The 23705-nt window shown below is 43.2% G+C and overlaps 2 protein-coding genes across 3 annotated transcripts; both read right to left on the bottom strand.

The window, feature by feature from the left end:
* Nucleotides 1-3128: 3128 nt before the first annotated feature.
* On the bottom strand, nt 3129-22205 carry LOC139023653 (uncharacterized). 2 transcript variants are annotated; one of them, XM_070437192.1, is made up of 7 exons: nt 21709-22205; nt 21143-21277; nt 20780-20952; nt 14735-14899; nt 8031-8142; nt 7660-7787; nt 3129-6607 (listed from the first exon to the last, which is right to left on the bottom strand). In XM_070437192.1, the coding sequence occupies exons 1-7, from the start codon at nt 21989-21991 to the stop codon at nt 5786-5788; spliced, it is 1818 nt and encodes a 605-aa protein (XP_070293293.1). In that variant the 5' UTR covers nt 21992-22205; the 3' UTR covers nt 3129-5785. The 2 variants fall into 2 exon arrangements, with proteins under 2 accessions (XP_070293293.1, XP_070293292.1); XM_070437191.1 differs by having other exon boundaries at nt 20780-20965; nt 21147-21277.
* Nucleotides 19231-20773, bottom strand: LOC111958429 (zinc finger protein 583-like). Its single transcript, XM_023979689.2, has one exon. It carries the CDS (start codon nt 20591-20593, stop codon nt 19667-19669), a length of 927 nt encoding a protein of 308 aa, XP_023835457.2. The 5' UTR covers nt 20594-20773; the 3' UTR covers nt 19231-19666.
* Nucleotides 22206-23705: the final 1500 nt, after the last annotated feature.

Genomic DNA, 23705 nt, shown 5'->3' with positions numbered 1-23705 from the left:
CTAGAGCGTTGGGACAAGAATAAAGGAGCAGATTTATGGGCGTGGTAGAATAGATTCTGGCATAATGTGCAGACGGGGTATGGGGGGCGCGGGTACAGCGGAGGCAAGCCCAGGCACTGGGTGATGATGAGAGGTTGTATCTCTGGACATGCTGGTCTCAATGGGTGAGGTCACCGCATGTGTGGGGGGTGGGACAAAGGGGGTATCAGAGGTACGAGAAGTGGAACTACAGGTCCATTGCAAACCAAAACAATGACAATGAAAACTAGCCTGAACAACAGTATGCAAGGCATATTGATATTTGAGAGAGACATACAATAAGGCATAAAGTGATTGCAGGTCTTGATTGGGAGAGCTAGCTAAAACAACAGGTAAGATAACAGCAGCAATAACAGGGTGCTAGTCTGACACAGCAACAACAGGTAAAAAATGGCGATGACTAGGCAGAGAGGGTCGGATTAACTACACACAGATCCTGAGTTAAAGCACAGAGCCGACAGATAAAACACAAATAACAGAATGGAGTACCGTGAATTAATGGACAGTCAAGCATGCATCAGCTATGTAGCCAGTGATCATAGTGTCCAGGGGGCAGCCGTAGATGGAGCAGAGGAGGCTCCACTGAGCTAGCACGCGGCGTGTAAAGTTAGTAGCCCGGGGGGTGGTCTGCTCAGACGGAGGGGTCTGCTCAGACGTGGTTGTGTCGACAGAGAATCCAAGCCAGATGGCGATGGCGAAAGAGAGGTTGTGAATTGTAGAATAGTGTTTGCTAACTGGTGCTAGCTTCGTGGCAGTGGCAGTGGCACTAGCTCTTCAGCTAGCCGGCAGATGGGCCTAGCTCGAGGCTAGCTCAAGGCTAACTGGTGCTTGCTTCGGGACAGAGGTGTTAGCCAGTAGTAGCCACTCGGTTGCAGCTAGCTAGCTGTGATGTACGGTGTAATGTTCCAGAGCTTGCGTCAGGAATCCGGTGATGTGGTAGAGAAAAAGCAGTCCTATATGCTCTGGGTTGATATCGCGCTTGCAGCTAGCCGGCAGATGGGCCTAGCTCGAGGCTAGCTCAAGGCTAACTGGTGCTTGCTTCGGGACAGAGGTGTTAGCCAGTAGTAGCCACTCGGTTGCAGCTGCTAGCTGTGATGATACGGTGTAATTGTCCAGAGCTTGCGTCAGGAATCCGGTGATGTGGTAGAGAAAAAGCAGTCCTATATGCTCTGGGTTGATATCGCGCTTGCAGACTGGCAGGTATCGGCCCGGTATTGAAGCTGGCTGTGTCCGAGTTAAGGGCGAAGACCGCAGCAGTGGCTAACTGACTACTAGCTAGTAGCTAGTTATCTGGCTAGCTTCTGATGATGATGATGTTATGGCTTTAGAAGCTTCTGAGAAGCTAATTGACATCATTTGAGTCAATTGGAGGTGTACCTGTGGATGTATTTCAAGGCCTACCTTCAAACTCAGTGCCTCTTTGCTTGACATCATGGGAAAATGAAAAGAAATCAGCCAAGACCTCAGAAAAAAATTGTAGACCTCCACAAGTCTGGTTTATCATTGGGAGCAATTTCCAAACGCCTGAAGGTACCACGTTCATCTGTACAAACAATAGTACGCAAGTATAAACACCATGGGACCACGCAGCCGTCATACAGCTCAGGAAGGAGATGCGTTCTGTCTCCTGGAGATGAACTTACTTTGGTGCGAAAAGTGCAAATCAATCCAGAACAACAGCAAGGCCCTTGTGAAGGAGGAAACAGGTACAAAAGTATCTTTTCCACAGTAAAACGAGTCCTATATCGACATAACCTGAAAGGTCGCTGAGCAAGGAAGAAGCCACTGCTCAAAACCGCCATAAAAAAGCCAGACTACGGTTTGCAACTGCCCATGGGGACAAAGAGTGTACTTTTGGAGAAATGTCCTCTGGTCTGATGAAACAAAAATATAACTGTTTGGCCATAATGACCATTGTTATGTTTGGAGGAAAAAGGGGGAGGCTTGCAAGCCAAAGAACACCGTCCCAACCGTGAAGCACGGGGTGGCAGCATCATGTTGTGGGGGTGCTTTGCTGCAGGAGGGACTGGGTGCACTTCACAAAATAGATGGCATCATGAGGAAGGACAATTATGTGGATATATTTAAGCAACATCTCAAGACATCAGTCAGGAAGTTGCTTGGTTGCAAATGGGTCTTCCAAATGGACAATGACCCCAAGCATACTTCCAAAGTTGTGGCAAAATGGCTTAAGGACAACAAAGTCAAGGTATTGGAGTGGCCATCACAAAGCCCTGACGTCATCCCATAGAAAATGTGTGGGCAGAACTGAAAAAGCGTGTGTGAGCAAGGAGGCCTACAACCTGACTCAGTTCAACTAGCTTTGTCAGGAGAATGGGCCAAAATTCACCCAACTTATTGTGGAAGCTTGTGGAAGGCTACCCGAACATTTGACCCAAGTTAAACAATTTAAAAACCAATTTAAAGGCAATGCTACCAAATACTAATTGAGTGTATGTAAACTTCTGACCCACTGGGAATGTGATGACAGAAATAACATCTGAAATAAATCATCTCTCTACTATTATTCTGACATTTCACATTCTGAAAATAAAAAGTGGTGATTCTAACTGACCTAAGACAGGGAATTTTTACTAGGATTAAATGTCAGGAATTGTGAAAAACTGAGTTTAAATGTGTTTGGCTAAGGTGTATGTAAACCTCCAACTTCAACTGTAGCCTCGTTATTGTGTTACTTTTTTAAAATAAAAACTTTAGTGTATTTGGTAAATATTTTCTTAACTCTTCTTGAACTGCACTGTTGGTTAAGGGCTTGTAAGTAAGCATTTTACAGCAAGGTCTACACTTGTTGTATTCGGTGCATGTGACAAATAAAGTTTGATTTGCATCGACAGACAGCAGCATGGCACGAAAGTGCGGAACAGGCATCAACAACAGTCAGAGGTTGACAACCAAACGAGGCAGGACTCAGCTAGAGCTTTTCAACCCGTTCCTGGACCAACAGGTGAAGTTATGACAGTGTGACAGTGCCCCTGATAATGAAATGGATGGCTAGAGAGTAACGTTGTCTGGATAAATGTATGGTTATAGCGGGTCTACATTGAGTTATGAGTCATGACATAATCCCATAAAACCTTCTGATTCATGTTTATTGGTAGTTGAGTATGAATAGTCAGAATAGAATTGTCTATAGGCCGATATTACAAATGTAATCGGTAATTACTATGGAGAGGGGCTAGCTACTCTTATTGTTATTTTAAAATCAGAGTAACTGATTTTGCCTCCTTTCATCCTAGATATAACCCAGTCAAGAGCAGAGGGGCCCAAACAGTCACATCTGTAGTTTTTCCCTCGGACCCTTCAGGGGGATAGAAGACCTGTACCACTCTTCATGAAAGAGTGGTACAGTACGCATAAATGGCTAGAATACTCTCAGAGTAAAGACTCCGCCTACTGCTATGCTTGCCGGCACTTCAGTCTCTACATCTGAAGAGGGGTTCAAAAATGTGAAAAAAGCAACTTACAAAGATGGGGGATTTGTAGGCCATGCCAAATTAGAATCACATACTAATGCTATGTTAGCATGGGCAGAATATGAAAAGCCGACTGCAAGCAAATGCTCCCTCAGCCTCCTTAAATGCAGAATCTAATAAATTAGTGAGGGGAAATAGAGAGTACATTAAAACTGTTGGAGAAACCCTGCTCCTCACAGCTACGCAAAACGTTGCACAGAGAGCACAAAGAAACGGAAGGTCAGAATAAAAGAACATTTCCTCTCTATTATGGAACTGCTAGCCAAGCATGATCACAGTCAAAAGAAAAATGACAAGTCAAAGAAATGCAACATACTTTGGGCATAGTACACAACAACAAAAAATTTGATTGCCTGGCTGAAATGGTCCGCACCTCAATAATTAGTGAAGTTGCACAAAGTGAGGCTTTCAGCATTATGGTTGACGAGACCAAAGACATTAGCAAGAAGGAACAGATGTCCTTTGTAATTCGATACTATTACAATGGGTCAATATGTGAACGTTTCCTCACCTTTGAAGCAGCAGAGCGCCTGGATGCTACAGCACTTTCACAGAAAATTGTACAAATACTGCAGAAGTATGTCCTTGACTACAGAAACCACCTAGTAGGGCAAGCATATGATGGTGCCTCTGCCATGAGTGGAATGAACACAGGTGTGCAAGCACGCATTAAATCAGAGGCCCCATTTGCTTTTTATGTTCACTGAAATGCACATTGCTTAAATGTAGTATTAGTTGACAGTGTGAAATGCATCCCTGAAGCCTATTGTTTCTTTTCTATTTAGCAGAAACTGTATGTCTTTGTGTCAGGGTCATATGTGCACCAAAGGTGGCTAGAGGTACAGAGGGAGATGTTTCGGGGGGGCCCGAGAGAGTTACAATGGCTGATAGAGACACGGTGGACATGTAGGTACAATGCTTGCAAGACAGTGAAGGACAGACTGCCAGCCATCATATGTCTACTGAAAGAAATATCTGACGAGAGAAATGGTGACAGAGCTGTAGAGGCAAGAGGTCTATTAGCCCAAATATATCTAAAGTTTGTTGGCCTCCTTGTAACATTCACCAATGTTTTTGGTGAGATAAAACATCTGTCAGATATTTTACATTCCCCACAATTCAACTTGGGCACATCAAGGGTATTACATTTCCACTCCAATAGTTCAAAGACAGGTCAACACAGATGAGGAGTCATTTCGGGCAGGTTCACTCATTCCAATTGTTGATGTGCTTCTCTCTGAGGCGAAGAGAAGATTTTCTAAAGAAAATTGTGTCATAATGCAAGGGATACAAGCCTTGAATCAGAATGTGAGCGCAGTTTTCTGTTCTAACGTTAACACCCCCAAAATTTCTCGTCACTCATGGTATTTCTCAAGACAGTCTTGATTAAGTGTAGAGTCCAGAAGGGCTCGGGCCATAAATCTTGATGATTTTGTGGATGTGTTTGCCAAAAGACCCCGCAACAGACAAATAAAGCTGTATTGAAAAGAATGTAGCCCAATAAAGCAGGGATATGAATAGGTTGTGAGTAGGCTATAGTAAAATGTATATTGTTGTCCATGATTATGCTTTTGTTTTGTTTTTCATTTTGGGACATATATAATATTTTAGTTTACAAAAAGACACAGCAACGGCCAAATAAAGCTGTATTGAATATAATTGGAGGCCTCTGTGTGGTGTTTTTAAACTTGAGTAGGCTTGTTCCCAGTAAATGTTTTGTTCCTTACAATCAATGTACTCCTTCAAATTTAAAGCTGTATATTTGTCTTTTTAAGGAAAAGGACAACTAGCCTATTTGAAGAACAATCAATCGCCTAACACATGTATATTCAGATACATAACACATTAAAACAGGATTGTTGTGGAACTCAAAATGTTAACTGTACCGGTATTAGTCTATGCACATCAGATAATTAGTAACATTAACTGTAAAATAAGAAACTAAAGTATATCAGTATGCGATTCCTTAACTCTCATTTTGACATCGTTTTCAACTAGCCTATATACTACAACAGCATAATAGAATTCCTGAAATTCAGTTAAGGCTTTTGGTTTTGGTCTGCCACCCCAATATTTTCAGTGGCCCCATCTGGCTACCCCTATGAAAAATGTCTGGGGTCGCCACTAAACTGAGGGACTTTGAGTACTTAAAAAAAAAAAATCTTACCCCAAGACACTTCACATGATAACTGTAATATGTCAGCTAAAGAATGGTTCCCAGATATCCCCTGCGAAAAACTCAAGCCACAGTGCTATGATTTCTCCCCATTGTGGACACTCTTATGTCTGGTAAGGTTAGTCAGGAAGGAGAAGCTCTTGTAACATAGTTTGCACTTGAAGGGCTTCTCCTTGGTGTGAACTGTCTGGTGCATCTTCACATAATTCGCCTGAGCGAAGCGCTTCCCACACGTGGGGCAGGCGTACGGCTTGTCGGCATCCGTCCTAATACTCAGCCTCCCACGTTGTGACCCAATGACACCAGAGGAGGTAGAAGCAGGAGCCACCACCCTCAGGTGGTTAGTGTTTGAGTTCCCTCCTTGACCTCTAGCCATTGTTTGGGTGTTGTTGGGATTGTGTGCTGTGTTAGGGTAACGATGAGGTAGCTGAGACCCAGGTCCAGGCCTTTTATGAACCCAGTCATTAGGCATTAGACGAGACCCTGAAAGAGAAGACAGATTTCCTGTTAGATTCCCATCAGGGGAGTCTCCCACCACTCTCTCTGAAGGCTGAATCCCAGGGTGTCTTGCTCTATTCATCATGGATACTGTGGTGTTTGTATCATAGGAACAGGAGGGTCTATCTCTATCAGCCYCAGGCTGCAGACTGGATCCCTGACTGGAGCCTCTGTCTCTCTGATGACCACCAGGACTGTTGTTCAGTCCACCTGTCCACTGGTTGTGTTCTGTGTGGTGGTTGTGGTGGAGTCTCTGTCCCGGATCCGACTCAGGAAGGAAGAGCGGCGGCTCCTGATCCATGATCCTGATCTGGGGCCAGGGTTTGTGACCAGCCACCTCAGAAGTCCAGTCTCTCCCACCAGCAACACTGGATATCAACAAGTCCTCATGGACTGCAGACTGTAAAAACAAATGGAAGAGAAATCATAAAGGTTTATATAACAAACTTTTTGCTGTACACACAGAAACATGACAAGATATTCTAAAATATTAACCACAGTCAATGGGGGTATAGGGGATACTTTGGAAAAGGTTCAACATTACATGAAAACATTCTTCCCTCAGTTCCCTACTACATTCCAAACCAACAGAATTAACTACAAACTATCTAACTAGTACTACATTACATGTCACCACTATACATGGACTATGTGCATTTTCTGCTGGTGTATCCTGAGGTAGCTCCTCTCTGAGAACCTCTTCCAGCAGTGTGTGCAGGCGAACGGCCTCTCTCCCGTGTGGACCATCAGGTGCATCTTCAACTGGTGGGAAAACCTCGTCTCACACTGGGGGCAGCTAAAAGATTTCTCCCCTGTGTGGACCCTCTGGTGCCTCTTCATGTGGGACGAGTCAGAAAAACKGGCCCAGCACAGGTGGCAGCCCAACAATTTCTCCCCCGTATGCATCCTCTGGTGGATCTTAACCTGTTTGGGGAAACTGAAGGCTTTCCCACAGAACGAACACGGGAAGCGCTTCTCTTTSCCACCGGATCTACTGATAGCATTACTTCTACTCTCATTTGTGAATGGGCTTGTGTAGCCATTTAGTGTTGAGTCACTGGCATTGTCTGAGGTCTGGTTTAACATCAGGAGAGTGTGAGGAGGACGAAGGCCAGGGAATGTCTGTGTTGTCGCAGGGACCATGTTCCAGTTGATAGATCCTATAGAAGGCAGGCTGAAGGCTGCACCTGTTAGGGGGTTAACCTGAGGCGCCATCAGTCTGTCTGAATCAAAACTATAGGAGCAGGACGGAGCATTGCTAGCCGAGTCTGTGGCTGTTCTCATACAGACACCTCCCCGTCCCCGCAGACCAAATCTACGCCTCACCCTGGTCTCAGCCAGTCTGTTGTCATGGAGACTAAGTTCGGTTGCTGTTCTGTGTTCGACTGTCTGTTTCTGGTTAACAGTTTTGTTCCCCAGCCCAGAGTTGAGGACGCTATCCCATCCACTGACCTCCACTATGTCGCTTCTGGTCCTGGCCTGTTCAGTGATGTTGTCCCCTGGGCCCTTGGCTGCACCCGTCAGAGTCTTGGAATCCAAGATGGCCGCCCAGTCTCCTCTGTTTGCCTCCAGCCAACCACCTGCAGGAAGACGTTACAAAAATAGACTTTACAAACATGTCAAAGAACTCATAGACCAATGGAGTTTGAGTCAATTACCTGGTCAAGTTCATACATTATAATGTGTGTTTTAGTATGTAAACATAAGTTGTATTGATTTCATATTACCAATGAAGAAAATCAAGAATGAATAATAGCCAGGTGCATTATTATTCCAATTGAAGATCTATTACTGTATGTAGGCTATATGTATTTCTCCCTTACCTTCCTCCCCCATCTTTAGTCCACTCCGCAGGTCAATGCTCTCTGGTCCGTCCTTCATTGTCTCTTCTTTGACCAGCAGCAGATCAGGCTTCCCATCCTCCATGTCTACTGACTGTAAGAGACACAGAGTGAGAGGATGTTGGATCAARTGAGCACCCTGCTATGGAGCATCTTCTGATGGGTCAGTGAAGGATTGCTATAAGTACTACGCAAACATGTTAGGTAATTTGATACTATGAGAGCTTCATCCGGGTGGACTGAACTCTGCCAACACTGCTCACCCAGTTCATGCTCCAGCCATTGCATCCAGCAACTTTAAGGAGGTCTGTCGAATGCTCACGTGGATGACCTGGCAAATAGCTGCAGATTATCCTATTCCTGTTAACCCTTAAGTGAATGAGCTGAATACCCCCTCTAAATCTCCTAGGGGGCTAATGCACCTACATGTGCGTAGTATGATTTTTAAAAATGGGCACAATTGACATTTGGATACATAACTAGTGTCCTGTCATTCTGGTTCTCTCGGAAACATGGTTAAATGGTTCTGTCTCTGAAAAAGACGTTGAAGTATATTATTATAATGTACACTGCTCAAAAAAATAGCAGGAGGAGCACTGCCAGAGCCCTGCAAAATGACCTCCAGCAGGCCACAAATGTGCATGTGTCAGCATATGGTCTCACAAGGGCTCTGAGGATCTCATCTTGGTACCTAATGGCAGTCAGGCTACCTCTGGCGAGCACATGGAGGGCTGTGCGGCCCCACAAAGAAATGCCACCCCAAACCATGACTGACCCACCGCCAAACCGGTCATGCTGGAGGATGGTGCAGGCAGCAGAACGTTCTCCACGGTGTCTCCAGACTCTGTCACATGTGCTCATGTGCTCAGTGTGAACCTGCTCTCATCTGTGAAGAGCACAGAGCGCCAGTGGCGAATTTGCCAATCTTGGTGTTCTCTGGCAAATGCCAAACGTCCTGCACGGTGTTGGGCTGTAAGCACAACCCCCACCTGTGGACGTCGGGCCCTCATACCACCCTCATGGAGTCTGTTTCTGACCGATTGAGCAGACACATGCACATTTGTGGCCTGCTGGAGGTCATTTTGCAGGGCTCTGGTATGCTCTCCTGCTCAAAGGCGGAGGTAGCGGTCCTGCTGCTGGGTTGCGCCTCCTACGGCCTCCTCCACGTCTCCTGATGTACTGGCCTGTCTCCTGGTAGCGCCTCCATGCTCTGGACACTACGCTGACAGACACAGCAAACCTTCTTGCCACAGCTCGCATTGATGTGCCATCCTGGATGAGCTGCACTACCTGAGCCACTTGTGTGGGTTGTAGACTCCGTCTCATGCTACCACTAGAGTGAGAGCACCGCCAGCATTCAAAAGTGACCAAAACATCAGCCAAGAAGCATAGGAACTGAGAAGTGGTCTGTGGTCACCACCTGCAGAATCACTCCTTTATTGGGGGTGTCTGGCTAATTGCTATAATTTCCACCTTTTGTCTATTCCATTTGCACAACAGCATGTGAAATGTATTGTCAATCAGTGTTGCTTCCTAAGTGGACAGTTTGATTTCACAGAAGTGTGATTGACTTGGAGTTACATTGTGTTGTTTAAGTGTTCCCTTTATTTTTTGAGCAGTGTATTTAAATGTGACAGATTACAGAGGGGGGGCGTATATCAGTGCCTTCAGAAAGTACTCTTATCCCACATGTAGCTGCGTTTCAGCGTGCATTCAAAATTGAGTAAATATATTTTTTTAGCTCACCCATATACACACACACAATACCCCATAATGACAAAGTGAAAACATGTTTTTAGATATTTTTGCAAATTTATTGAAAATGAAATACAGAAATATCTATTTTACATAAGTATTCACACCCGAGTCAATATTTTGCACCATTGAGTACAGCTCTGAATCTTTCTGGTTAAGTCTCTAAGACCTATCCACACCTGGGATGTGCAACAGTTGCCCATTATTCTTTCCAAAATTCTACAAGCTCTGTCAAATTGGTTGTTGTACATTGGTAGACAATCAATTTCAGGTCTTGCCATATATTTTCAAGTAGATTATCCACTCAGGAACATTCACTGTCTTCTTGTTAAATTAAGCAACTACGGTGTGTTAGGTTCTTATTTCTCAGAGTAAATAACTCACGGACACTAGAGAAGCTTTAACCAAGTTTAATTCTTCCCAAAGGTTCTGTACAGCTGTAATCAGACAGCAAAACATTTTCCTCCATCACAGTTATATACATCCTACTTAAAACACTCCTTCTCCAATCCTTACAGTTTATGGCTCCACAGGAAGCTAATAAAAAGGGTAACAGGATAACAAACCTTTATTACKCCCTTAAAAGAATCTGACCTCAACCCCTCCTTCATCTAATCCACAGATGTCCATTGGTTTTTCTTCAGAGAATCATTAACTTCTGACATAACCCAGTCTCATTTCCTATCATTCATTTACTATCTCAATGATCAAAGTTTAGCCGATTCCAACAAATGTATATTTGGCCTTGTGTTTCAGGTTATTGTCCTGCTGAAAGGTGAATTCATCTCCCAGTGTCTGGTGGAAAGCAGACTGAACCAGGTTTTCCTCTAGGATTTTGCCTGTGCTTAGCTTTTTATTTTTTATTTTATCCTGAAGAAATCCCCAGTCTTTGCCGATTACAAGCTTACCCATAATATGATGCAGCCACCACTATGCTTGAAAATATGGAGAGTGGTACTCAGTAATGTGTTGTATTGGATTTGCCCCAAACATAACACTTTGTGTTCAGGACAAAAAGTGAATTGCTCTGCCACATTTTTGGAAAATGTATTCTGTACAGGATTCCTTCTCCCCCTCTCCCCCAGTTTTTTCCTATCACATCCATTAAATTCTGTAACTGTTTTAAAAATCACCATTGGCCTCATGGTGAAATCCCTGAGCAGTTCCTTTCCTCTCCGGCAACTGAGTTAGGAAGGACGCCTTTACCTTTAGTGACTGGGTGCATTGATACACCATCCAAAGTGTAATGAATAACTTCACCATGCTCAAAGGGATATTCAATACCTGTTTTTGTTTTTAACCATCTACCTATAGGTGCCCAGCTTTCCGAAGCATAGTAAAAACCTTCCTGGTCTTTGAATCTGTGTTTGAAATTCACTGCGCGACTGCGGGACCTTACAGATAATTGTATGTGTGAGGTACAGAGATGAGGTAGTCATTCAAAAAAATCATGTTAAAATGTTTTGTAAACATTTTGAAAAGCATAATTCCACTAACATTATGTGGTATTGTGTGAAGGCCAGTGACAAAAAATATAAATGTAATCCATTTTAAATTCAGGCTGTAACACAACAAAATATGGAAAAAGTCAAGGGGTGTGAATACTTTCTGAAGGCACTGTATGTAAAATATAATTTCATGGCGTCCCATTTAAAAAAATATATTTCTGTTCCCAAGAAATTTGAGCTCCTGGTTGTAAATGTGTCCATAAACCAGAATACACATTTACTTGTTGCTGTGATTTACTCCTTGCTGCCATGGAGGATGTGCTTTTTCTGAGTGTTTATCCTTTTCCCCCGGCCTCAGATCAATTAAAGAGTACTGTGCCTGACTTTTTAAAGAGTACTGTGCCTGACTTTTTCCACATTTTGCTCCTTATTCTAAAATATATATWTTTTTAAATACTCAGCAATCTACACACAATACCCCATAATGACAAAGCAAAAACAGGGTTTTAGAACTTTTTGCAAATTTATTAACATTAAAAAACAGAAATACCTTATTTACATAAGTATTCAGACCCTTTGCTATGAGACTTGAAATTTTGCTCAGTAAATGCACTGAAGCGTAGAAATTCCTCTTCTTCCCTGCCTAAGCAAGTTCTGTCTGACTCTGGCTAACTGATAAGAATGAGATAAGTGATGCTTTTAATCATCATTTTACCTCGGCAGGCTTTTTATTTGAGTTAAACTGTGGTTTAATTTAAACTGGTCAGTCAATCGACTGCTCTTCCCTCTGCCAGACTCTAGCTGACTCGACGGTAAACCAACTTCTAGTGAGTCTGTTTAAATTTCACCAATTTACTACCTGTTATGTGCTAGATGACATTTCATCATCTCCAGGAACACCATCAACATCAACATGAGCAAAAGCATGTGGACACCTGCTTGTCGAACATCGCATTCCAAAATCATAGGCATTAATATGGAGTTGGTCCCTTCCTTTGCTGCTATATCCACTCTTCTGGGAAGGATTTCCACTAGATGTTAGAGCATTGCTGTGGGGACTTTCTTCCATTTAGCCACAAGAACATTAGTGACGTTGGGCAATTAGACCTGACTCGCAGTCGGCATTCCAATTCATCCCAAAGGTGTTCGCTGGTGTTGGTGTCAGGGCTCTGTGCAGGCCAGTCAAGTTCTTCCACACCGATCTCAACAAACCATTTCTGTATGAACCTCACTTTGTGCACGAGGGCAGTGTCATGCTGAAACAGGAAAGGGCCTTCCCCAAACTGTTGCTAGATAGTTGGAAGTACAGAATCGGCGAATGTCATTGTATGCTGTAGCGTTAAGATTTCCATTCACTGGAACTAAGGGGCCTAGCCCAAACCATGAAAAACAGCCCCAGACCATTATTCCTCTCCCGGCAAACTTTACAGTTGGCACTATGCACTGGGGCAGGTAGCGTTCTCCTGGTATCTGCAAAACCCAGATTCGTCCGTCAGACTGCCAGATGGTGAAGCGTGATTAATCACGCCAGGGAATGTGTTTCCACTGCTCCAGAGTGCAATGGCGGCGAGCTTTACACCACTCCAGCCAACGCTTGGCATTGCGCATGGTTCTCTTAGGCTTGTGTGCGGCTGCTCGGCCATGGAAACCCATTTCATGAAGCTCCCGACAAACAGCTATTGTGATGACGTTGCTTCGAGGCTTATGGCYGAGAAATTAACATTAAATTCTCTGGCAACAGCTCTGTTGGACATTCATGCAGTCAGCATGCCAACTGTACGCTTCCTCAAAACTTGAGACATCTGTGGCATTGTGTTGTGTGACAACTGCACATTTTAGAGTGGCCTTTTATTGTCCCCAACACAAGTTGTACCTGTGTAATGATCCTGCTGTTTAATCAGCTTCTTGATATGCCACACCTGTCAGGTGGATGGATTATCTTGGCAAAGGAGAAATTCTCACTAACACGGATGTAAACAAATTTGTGCACAACATTTGAGTGAAATAAGCTTTTTGTGCGTATGGAGAATTTCTGGGATCTTTTAGCTCATGAAAAATGGGACCAACACTTTACATGTTGCTTTTATATTTTTGTTCAGTATAACTGGTTTAAAAATGACTTGACAGAATTAAATGTGTATCTACAGATGGTGTTAAAACTGGTTTTCTAGACAAAACCAAAGGTATCTCACAGGGGTCAATTCTGGTTCCTGTACTTTTTACTGTTTACATTAACAATATTGTTGCAGGTTACAACATTTTTTAACCTGCACTTGCATGCCGATGATACTATTGTGTATGCTATTGCCCCCACGATTGACCAGGCTTTATCTGAACTACAGTCTGTCTTCATCGTATTCCCGAAAAACTTTATTGACCTGAAATTAGTATTGAATCCAGGTAAAACTAAGCATATGTTGTTCTCTAGAGCGCCTAAAAATAACTCATAGCATATGTATTTTGGACAGTCTCCATATTGATCATGTCCCTGCCTACAAATGTCTGGGCATATTTATAGCTGAAAAGCTGGTATTTAAAAATAATATGGATGAGTTATTTATTATTATTTAAGATGATGAGAATAAAAATAGGCATCTTCTAAAGAAATATGTCATGCCTCCCGCTAAATAGTAGAGCGCATATTATTCAGTCTATGGTGACATCGTCTATATGAACGCAGCTGCCACTTCATTAAAGCTGTTAGATGCTGTTATCATAGTGCTTTATTACAGGTCGACAGATTTAGTACTCATCAATGCAATCTCTATCAGAAAGTTGGTTGGCCCTTTTTGATGTCACGTGGGTTGATACATTGCTATGTTTTCATTTATAAAGCCTTTTTACAAATACTCCCACTGTACCTAACATTATTGCTAAACTTTAGACGTATGAGTTACCACACCCGGTGTTGGGGTTGGCTAACTCAGGGAATTCCTTTGGTCTCAGCTTTTAGTTTTCTTGCACCTCCTTTGTGGAACAATCTTCAAAATGTTGTTACATTTGATGTTTTGGTGCCTCTAAGGCAATTCAGAAGGCTAATTGAGGACCTTATTACTGATCAATGTGTTGCTGTTTTTTATGACTGTTTTTCTTCCTGGTTGCATTTTGGATTTATATTTCGATGTGTGTATTTTCTTAAATGTTTGTAATTCAGGGCTCATCTGTAAAAGAGACCTTGGTCTCAGTATGACTCCCTGATGAAATACATTTTAAATTAAAAAAACATGTTAGTTATTTTGATTACTTGACACTCTAATGGTTTGTTCATTAAAAGGCATGGTCCCACAGTTTAGACCAAATTAAATCCACAAAGCATCTCAGAGTAAGAGTGCTGACGATTAGGTCCACACCTGTCTATATCGTCTTATTCCTTATGATCTAAAAGGCTAAACTGATCCTAGATCAGCACTCCTACTCTGAGAAGCTTTGTAGATACAGACCCTGACCTAATATCATTCAGACAGTAGTTCACAGTGGGCTCACCTCAGTGAGACTGTGTGTGGTCCTGTGCTGCTCAGCTGGTTCCTCTGTGGTTTCAGGAGGAGGTGTAGTCTGGTTGTCCTCCATGACCATGGTCCCCTCAGGCTTCCCCAATCCCTCCTCACACCCCTCCTCCTTCACCAGCAGCACCTCTGGACCCTCCTCTTCCTGGAAGAGACAGGTGATACAGATTAAATAGACATACACTCCATCAGATACATAAAGTACACACACACACACAGATACAGTGGCTTGCAAAAGTACTCACCCCCTTGGCATTTTTACTATTTTGTTGCCTTACAACCTGGAATTAAAATGGATTTTGTGGGTTTGTATCATTTGATTTACACAACATGCCTATCACTTTGAAGATGCAAAATATTTTTTCTTGTGAAACAAACAAGAAATAAGACAAAAAAACTGAAAACAAAAAAAAGAACTATTCACCCCCCTAAAGTCAGTACTTTGTAGAGCCACCTTTTGCAGCAATTACAGCTGCAAGTATCTTGGGGTATGTCTCTATAAGCTTGGCATATCTAGCCACTGGGATTTTGACCATTCTTCAAGGCAAAACTGCTCCAGCTCCTTCAAGTTGGAGGGGTTCCGCTGGTGTACAGCAATCTTTAAGTCATACCGCAGATTCTCAATTGGATTGAGGTCTGGGCTTTGATTAGGCCATTCCAAGACATTTAAATGTGTCCCCTTAAACCACGCAAGTGTTGCTTTAGCAGAATGCTTAGGGTCATTGTCCTGCTGGAAGGTGAACCTCCGTCCCATTCTCAAATCTCTGGAAGACTGAAACAGGTTTCTCTCAAGAATTTCCCTGTATTTAGCGACATACATCATTCCTTCAATTCTGACCAGTTTCCCAGTCCTTGCCGATGAAAAACATCCCCACAGCATGATGCTGCCACCACCATGCTTCACTGTGGGGATGGTGTTCTCGGGGTGATGAGAGGTGTTGGCCAAAAAGCACTCATCACCCCGAGCACATTCTTCTATATGTTTGGAGAGTCTCCCACATGCCTTTTGGCAAACACCAAACATGTTTGCTTATTTTTTTCTTTAAGCAATGGCTTTTTCCTTTTTCTGGCCACTCTTCCATAAAGCCCAGCTCTGTGGAGTGTGCGGCTTAAAGTGGTCCTATGGACAGATACTCCAATCTCCGCTGTGACGCTTTGCAGCTCCTTCAAGGTTATCTTTGGTCTCTTTGTTGTCTCTCAGATTAATGCCCTCATTTCCTGGTCCGTGAGTTTTGGTGGGCGGCCCTCTCTTGGCAGGTTTGTTGTGGTATTCTTTCCAGTTTTTAATAATGGATTTAATGGTGCTCCGTGGGATGTTCAATGTTTCGGATATTTTTTTATAGCCCAACCCTGATCTGCACTTCTCCACAACTTTGTCCCTGACCTGTTTGGAGAGCTCCTTGGTCTTCATGGTGCCGCTTGCTTGGTGGTGCCCCTTGCTTCGTGGTGTTGCAGACTCTGGGGCCTTATATACTGAGATCATGTGACAGATCATGTGACACTTAGATTGCACACAGGTGGACGTTATTTAACTAATTATGTGACTTCTGGAGGTAATTKRCTGCCCCAGATCATATTTAGGGGCTTCATAGCAAAGGGGGTGAATACATATGCACCACCACTTTTCCGTTGTTTATTTTGTATAATTTTTTTCAACAAGATATTTTTTTTATTTCACTTCACCAATTTGGACTATTTTGTGTATGTCCATTACATGAAATCCAAATAAAAATCTATTTAAATTACAGGTTGTAATGCAACAAAATATGAAAAACGCCAAGGGGGATGAATACAAGGCACTGTAAACCAGGGCGAGCGCCAGAACGAATCCGTTGGACAGGCATTTGATTTTTTTTTATAGGGGAGCACGTTTTTTTGTAGATATATGCTAATAATAAAAATTATAATTCAAGTGTTCAATAAATTGTAATTGTGAAGTGGCTTTGTTACAACTATGAAACAGAAAGCATAGGTGTTGGAACCCGGTATATTTATAACAAGAAAATAAAAATAAATACACCAACAGCCAAGACGCACGGTCAGCAAGATGCACGGTCAGCAAGATGCACGGTCAAATGACGAAAGTAGCCTAAATGTCATTACAAGCGAAAATCATCAAAATAGCAATAATGGCATAATGAACATAATTGTTGATATGAGTCAAAAAGTAAATTATCAGTTGGAGCATGTACACGTCACATAGCCTAGACAATGAACGCTGTGGAGTGCGTTGCTGAATTTGTTTCTTGCTTTAGATGTAGGGCTTACTCTTTGATAGTGGCCTGTAGAATTCTCACCGGCTTGTTCTATTCCGAATGGTGCCGTCCGCTTTCCTGTCTCACCATTTCGTTTGGTGGTGGCGCTGGCACCTGCTCAGTGCGCACAATTATGTATTTTTTGCACTTAGGACTCGGAGGAGTAGGTTCAGGTTGAGGCTCAGAATCAGAAGAATACTCAGAGATGTGATCATGATTCATTCTTCCCCAAAATCGGAGTCGTTTTTATTCAGATTTTGTAGCAACGCTAACGAATGCATCCATTCATCTTGGCCTTCTTGCCATTGTAAATTATGCACGCTCTCACTGTGTACTCCAAGTAGGCCAGAAAAGACTGAAAGAGTACATACCATTTTTTTTATTAGAATAGATCAATAAAATAGAATGGCCCGCCCTGTCCTTCATCAACAATTGGTGATTAGATAATTATGCATTGTTCGCTTCCCCTTGCTCATCAACCCATCATACTTTAGCCTAATTCATTTATTTCATCTGTTATTATGTGTGTGAATTTAGTTTCGGTATAGTTTAGTTTCAGATTCGAGACAATTATCAGCGTGATTATCAACTGGGCATGGCATCTTCAACTATCGGATAAGGCCCTATTATGGAGAGAAGGGGCAACTTTGAAAACCAAAATGACATGCACTCCTAAAACGTTCTAACACCAGTTCTGTTTGTGATATTAAGATTCTGAAAGTGTGTATTATAGACTTATTTAGGAAAAGTCAAGGACGGAGGGGGGCATGACTTTAAAAATAGCAGAGTAGCCTAATGCATTTTTTAAAATTCATGAGCAGTCCAAATGATTGCTTTAGCGCTTCTATTGTGGGTTTTATAGTAATGACATGTCGTTTAACTGTAAAAATGTATTAGTCTACCTTTTAATGTGGCATGAACACAACACATCATGTTTTCATCTGATTGTAAAACAAATCACTTCAAAAAGTAGGTTACCTTCGCACGTTAGTCCAAAATAGCATCGGAACGACTGACAGAGTGCCTTTCTGTCTTACAATGTGTAGCCCATGTATCTGATGCGGTCAAAAAAGAGAATGTCATGCCATACTCTTTTAGTCCAGACAGCATCAGATACATGGGCTACACATACTGAGACAGAGGGGTGCTGTTTTGGTTGCTCGGATGCTTTATCTGACAGCGATGGGTCTTTCTGTCGGCGCACTTCTCGGTCAAATAAATCATAAATATTTCAATGGGTATGTAGATACGGTATGGCAGGCCAGGCCCCCTAAGACCCGCCCATAATGCTGTAATAAACACACTTTCAACATGAAGTGTTTAACCATCCCCACTACAGTTATAAAGCTCTGTCGGGTGTATGCAGAATAGGGTGAGATCAGATGTGATGTATACTAAAGAGTCTCAATGCAAGTCTTGAGAATGAGAAGTCCCATTTTGTGTTTATTAAACATTTTCAAGTGTTAAACACACCACATGAAAACCACACAGTCTCTGCATGCCTGGCAGACATCTCAGCTTGTATGTGGACCCAACACCTCAAGCTCAACAAGACAAAGCTGCGGCTCCCCGGTGTCCCCCTCCCAGAGTGCAAATAACATCGAAGCAGTGACTCGCTCCTGCAGGTTCATGCTCTACAACAGGGGTGTTTAGTTTGACACGTGCTCTACAACATCCATAGAGTACGACCCTTCCTCACACAGGAAGAGGCGCAGGTCCTAATCCAGGCGCTTGTCACCTCCCGTCTAGACTACTGCAACTCTGTTGGCTGGGCTCCCTGCTTGTGCCATCAAACCCCTGCAGCTTATCCAGAACGCCGCAGCCCGCCAGGTGTTCAACCTTCCCAACCTCTCCCATTCCACCCCGCCGCACATTCCACTGGCTTCCAGTCGAAGCTTGCATTCACTAGCAGACCATGGTGCTTGCCTACGGAGCAGCAAGGGGAACTGCCCCTCCCTACCTTCCGGCTATAATCAAACCCTACACCCCAACCCGAGCACTCCGTTCTGCCACCTCTGGTCTCTTGGCCATCCCACCCCTACGGGAGGTCAGCTCCCGCTCAGCTCAGGTAATGCTCTTCTCTGTCCTGGCACCCAATTTGTAGAACCAGCTTCCCCCTGAAGCTAGGACAGTAGAGTCCCCCTGAAAACGTCTGAAACCCTACAGTACCTCTTCAAAAAGAATATTAAATGAATCCAACCCCCCCCCCCCATTAAAATAAATAAATACAAATAGTATTTTCCTACTTGCACAGATATTGCTGATAACTACTTTATTGAGGTAAACTGTACTTGCTATGACTGTGATAAGTTGCTCTGGATAAGAGCATCTGCTAAATGATTGAATTGTAAATGTAATGTCTCAACAAAAAAATTATCAGGAACTTGATAAACTGCATTAATTTTCTCCTAAAAATTGTCTTGGATAAGAAATTAAGTAGTTGAATGGAGGTAATGAAACAGGCATTGCTGAACACCATATAGCCTACACAGTACAAACCCAATATGTAACAGACTTTTTAGGCTTATATATGCGTTGTATATCACACAATATCTGGATGCAATATTCTACCCAGTAATATTCAACATTGAAATCTGTTACTCTCATTATTCCGAATGCATCTGTGGATCTTTTCTGCTGACAATGAAAATCTGAAGCTATCGAGTGGAATGGTTTTTCTGCAGGTGTATCTTGAGGTAGCTCCTTTCTGAGAACCTCTTCCCGCAGTGCAAACAGGCAAACGGCCTCTCTTCAGTGTGGACCTTCAGGTGCATCTTCAGGTTGCCAGCCTGGGCAAAGCACATATGACACCGGGGGCAGCTGAAAGGTTTCTCCCCTGTGTGGACTCTCTGGTGCCTCTTCAGGTGGCAAGCCTGGGTGAAACGCATCTGACACTGGGTACAGATGAAGGGTTTCTCCCCTGTGTGGACCCTCTGGTGTCTCTTCAAGTTGCCAGCATCAGCGAAGCACATGTGACACTGGGTACAGCTGAAGGGTTTTATCCCTGTATGGACCCTCTGGTGGATCTCCACCTTCTGGGGGCAGCTGAAGCCTTTGTTACAGAACACGCAGAGGAACTGTTTCTCTTTGCTATTGCCGGATGTTGGTGTCTGTCCCTGAACCTTGGCCCTTTTGTCTTCTGAGTTCAATACCTGATCGAAAAGGACGCAGCCATGTGAATTGGAAGGCCCCATCGACGTGGACACAGGTTCACGATCTCTGAGCACGTGCAAATGGGAGTGGGTCACATTTGGATTTGTCTCCAAGCTTTCCCTGTAATCTAAGAAATATCTGCCTTGTGAGTGTCCTTCATCTAAGTGAGTCTTGTCTACATTCCACGTCAGAGGCCCGTCGCCCTCCACTTTCACAGTCACGTTATCTACCACTACATCCTCCCCTTTCTTATCTTGGCACCCTTCAGAGTATACACTACTACTGTACCGGTTCCAGTCCCGTCTAGACAGATCAGTCTGTGTCTCTAAACCCAAGGGCATGTTGCCAGGGTCCATCTCTGTAGTGTAAGAACAAGACAGATCATTGCCAGACTCTAACGCATAACCTGAGTCCCGATGGGAATGAACCATCCTCGGGCTCGTGATACCGTAAAGCAAATACTCTGAGCCGGGAGCAGGAGGACAGCCCAATGGTCCCAACTCCAGTCTCTCTGGGTCTGATCTGTGGTCAGGTCCTGTGTGTAAGAGCCTGTGTATTACAGTTAAATTCTCGCTTTCTGTCTCTGACTTGAGGACGGCGTTCAGCGTTCCACTGACCTCCATGATGCTGCATCGGTTCTTAGGCTGGGGCGGGGCAGCGGGGTCCTCCGTGGCTAAAGAGGGCGCCACACCAGCCACTATGCCAGTCTGGATGTCTCTGCTGTGTCGTGTGTCATCTCCTTCAGTCCTCTCCTGCTTGACCAGAGAAGATCCTCCAGGACCTGCAGCCTCTGCATCTGCCGACTGACACAAGAAGGGAGGAGGTTATTGTCGGTACATGAGTTGAATTGGATAACAATGTCTCACAAGCTCCCCTGTGGCAGATAAATAAGGACGTACAAATGAATAGCTGAGGGGAACCTTTCTGAAATAAACGAGCCACATTTGATGTACTGTCATTTTTATGTTACACTATGACACCAACCTCTATTACGATAACATGCTGAGTTGAGGTTCCACTCCCCTCATCTATAGATAAGGGTTGGTCATCTCTCCACGCATTGTGTCCCGCTGGCTTCACAAAGCCCCTGTGTCCTCCAGTAAGATGTCCTTCACCTGAGAGTGATTGTGGGAAAAGAGGTGGTTAAGTTAGGTACTGTCAATGCTCAACGGTATATTGTACACTATTGTCACTGTCTACAATTGGCAAGGATGTAAGGTAACACTTATAACACTATTCATAACTTTTTGATATACAATTTATTGATTGATTATATTCCATGCCAAAAATATTAAGTATAACAAAAGGAAATTCAAGAATTTGCTTAGAATATGATAGTGTCTTTGTCCAAGAAGAATTTGTTGTTAATTGATGTGCCAGGTAAAATAAGATTACATTTTTTTTTTTTTTGCAAGATAGCTAAGTAATCAGGGGAAGTTGCATACTATCCAAAGACTGACAAAGACTAAATTCTGGGTAACACATCTGAACACATGGGCAGAGGGAAACGGGGCGACAGGCCCCTGCAGGCTTCTGCAAAATATACCTCTTGCCATTCCTCTGTATCGGTCGAGGATCTTGACACTACTGGGACGACTGGCGAGAACGCGCTCTCGAATTGTCCTCTCTGCGCGCTCCCGTGACACCTTCAGTTCCAATATCTGTAGTTTCCTTCGCAATCCCCTGTTTTCTTTCTGGCTTTGAGAAATTTCCAAACGACACACTGCATAGTCGTCGTCTACGAGTTTACAGATCTCTGCCACTGCTGCATTCGCTAGCACCTCCATGATGGAGGCTATTTGAGTGTGAAAAACCATACAGTTAGCCATTGTTTGCTAACTTTTGCAGCTAGCTAGCATTACCTAGATAGCATATATCAAGTTCTATCTCCAACGCGAATTAAAGACTACATGAGGTAAGTATGTGATGCTGTGCAGTTAAATGGGTCATATTTTAAGGTTCCATTGAGTTAATAAACGTCAAAATAAAAACGTTATTGTGGATATTGTTCTAAGTCACCTGTTCACTTCCGTTTACACAGAAGAGAAAGGATCTTATTTGTTGGCGTCATAGCTTAAAGGGTGTGGTTAAATGAAAAAGGAATGCGCGCTGTCCTTTGAATTACGGTACTCCTTATTACGTCACACATCAAATATCCTATGATCAGTATCTTTCAAGCTCAAAGCAGACTTGTTTACAAAGAACAGTGTGTTAGAATAGAATAGAAAATAATAAATAACTTTATTATTACTGTTTACTTCTTCCGGTGAGTTTCCGACAGGCAGAATTGACACTGTGTTGCTGTCTTTTACAGTTCGGATTGTGAATTGCGCAATATGTCACAGAAAAGAAGTGTGGAAAATAAAAAGGCACCACTATCTAACCCTACACATATACAACAATATGCCAATACTTTAGCCCTACCAGATCCTACTCCAGGCCAACAGCTGCTGCCACTACCACATCTATTTTCTGGGATTTACGCTCCATCAGTGCAGACAATTAATAACCACAGCAATAAGAGCACTAAATCCTACCTTACTAAAACTCATCCTGGATTGCTCTCTTCAGGCCTACTCACTGGGGGCTCCCAGTCAAATCACTTACCCTTGAGCTATCCTCTACTCTCTTCACTGCCTCAGCATAGGAAACTTTCTGCCCCACTCAAACTCGTCTCTCTCACAGAGCACCTCGTATCCCCAGCTGTATGGGTGCCCCTACCCCATTCATAGACGTTAACTACCGCCTATTAATGATAGAACCGATGTTAGCTCTAAACGTCAACACGTATCGCTTGCGGTACGGTTTTGGAAACATAAGGAATGCAAGTTTCATATCAGCAAAAATAAAACAAGGTTAAAACAACAGGCCTTTATAGGGTTAGGATTAGTGTTCCCACACGTCAATGGCTGCATTCCAAACACTTAAAAGACACACCCTCTCCCCTCAGCCCTCAAATTAAGTGGACACTTCTGATGTCGTATCATAACGTCTGACGAGTTGACACTTGCAGGGAAAGGGGCGAGGGAAGACTTAATCATTTTAAATGGGCCGCTCTTGGCCGGAAATTTGTCACTCGTTCATCCCACCGTTTTGTTTTCAGTCATCATGGTAACTGTTGTGTGTGCCTTATATGCACTACAGTCAATTATGATTTCATATCTTGGCTAGAAGACAATGCATCCGTAGACATCGAATGTTAGCCATCCTAATACGTTATATCATGTAAATCGAAAATTACAATGTATAAGTGTGATGTCAGGGAAAGTTATGTGCGCAAATTAACGTTTCCAAAAGCTAACCAAACAAAAACATAATTACTGATATGATACGTATTTGAGCCCTCAAGTGCATTAGTAGCACAATTTCAAACTTATTTACATTATTTTTTACTTACACTTGTATGTTAACTTCTCCATATTAATGTTGGTTTTAAGTTTTGGCTGACTTTTCTTAGCGGATGTACAATCATCGTAAATTGAATTATGGGGCGTTTCAGGCCCGGAGTGAACATAGTTAGTTGTACACTCGCAAACTCTATCA

This window comes from Salvelinus sp. IW2-2015, linkage group LG34 (assembly GCF_002910315.2).
Source record: "Salvelinus sp. IW2-2015 linkage group LG34, ASM291031v2, whole genome shotgun sequence".
Taxonomy (NCBI): Eukaryota; Metazoa; Chordata; class Actinopteri; order Salmoniformes; family Salmonidae; genus Salvelinus; species Salvelinus sp. IW2-2015.
The sequence above is the reverse complement of the archived record's forward strand: the minus strand, read 5'-3'. Positions and strand labels throughout refer to the sequence as shown.

Excerpts from the sequence above, each read along its gene's own strand:
- LOC111958429 (XM_023979689.2), bottom strand. The coding sequence starts at position 20,593 with ATGGTTCATTCCCATCGGGACTCAGGTTATGCGTTAGAGTCTGGCAAT.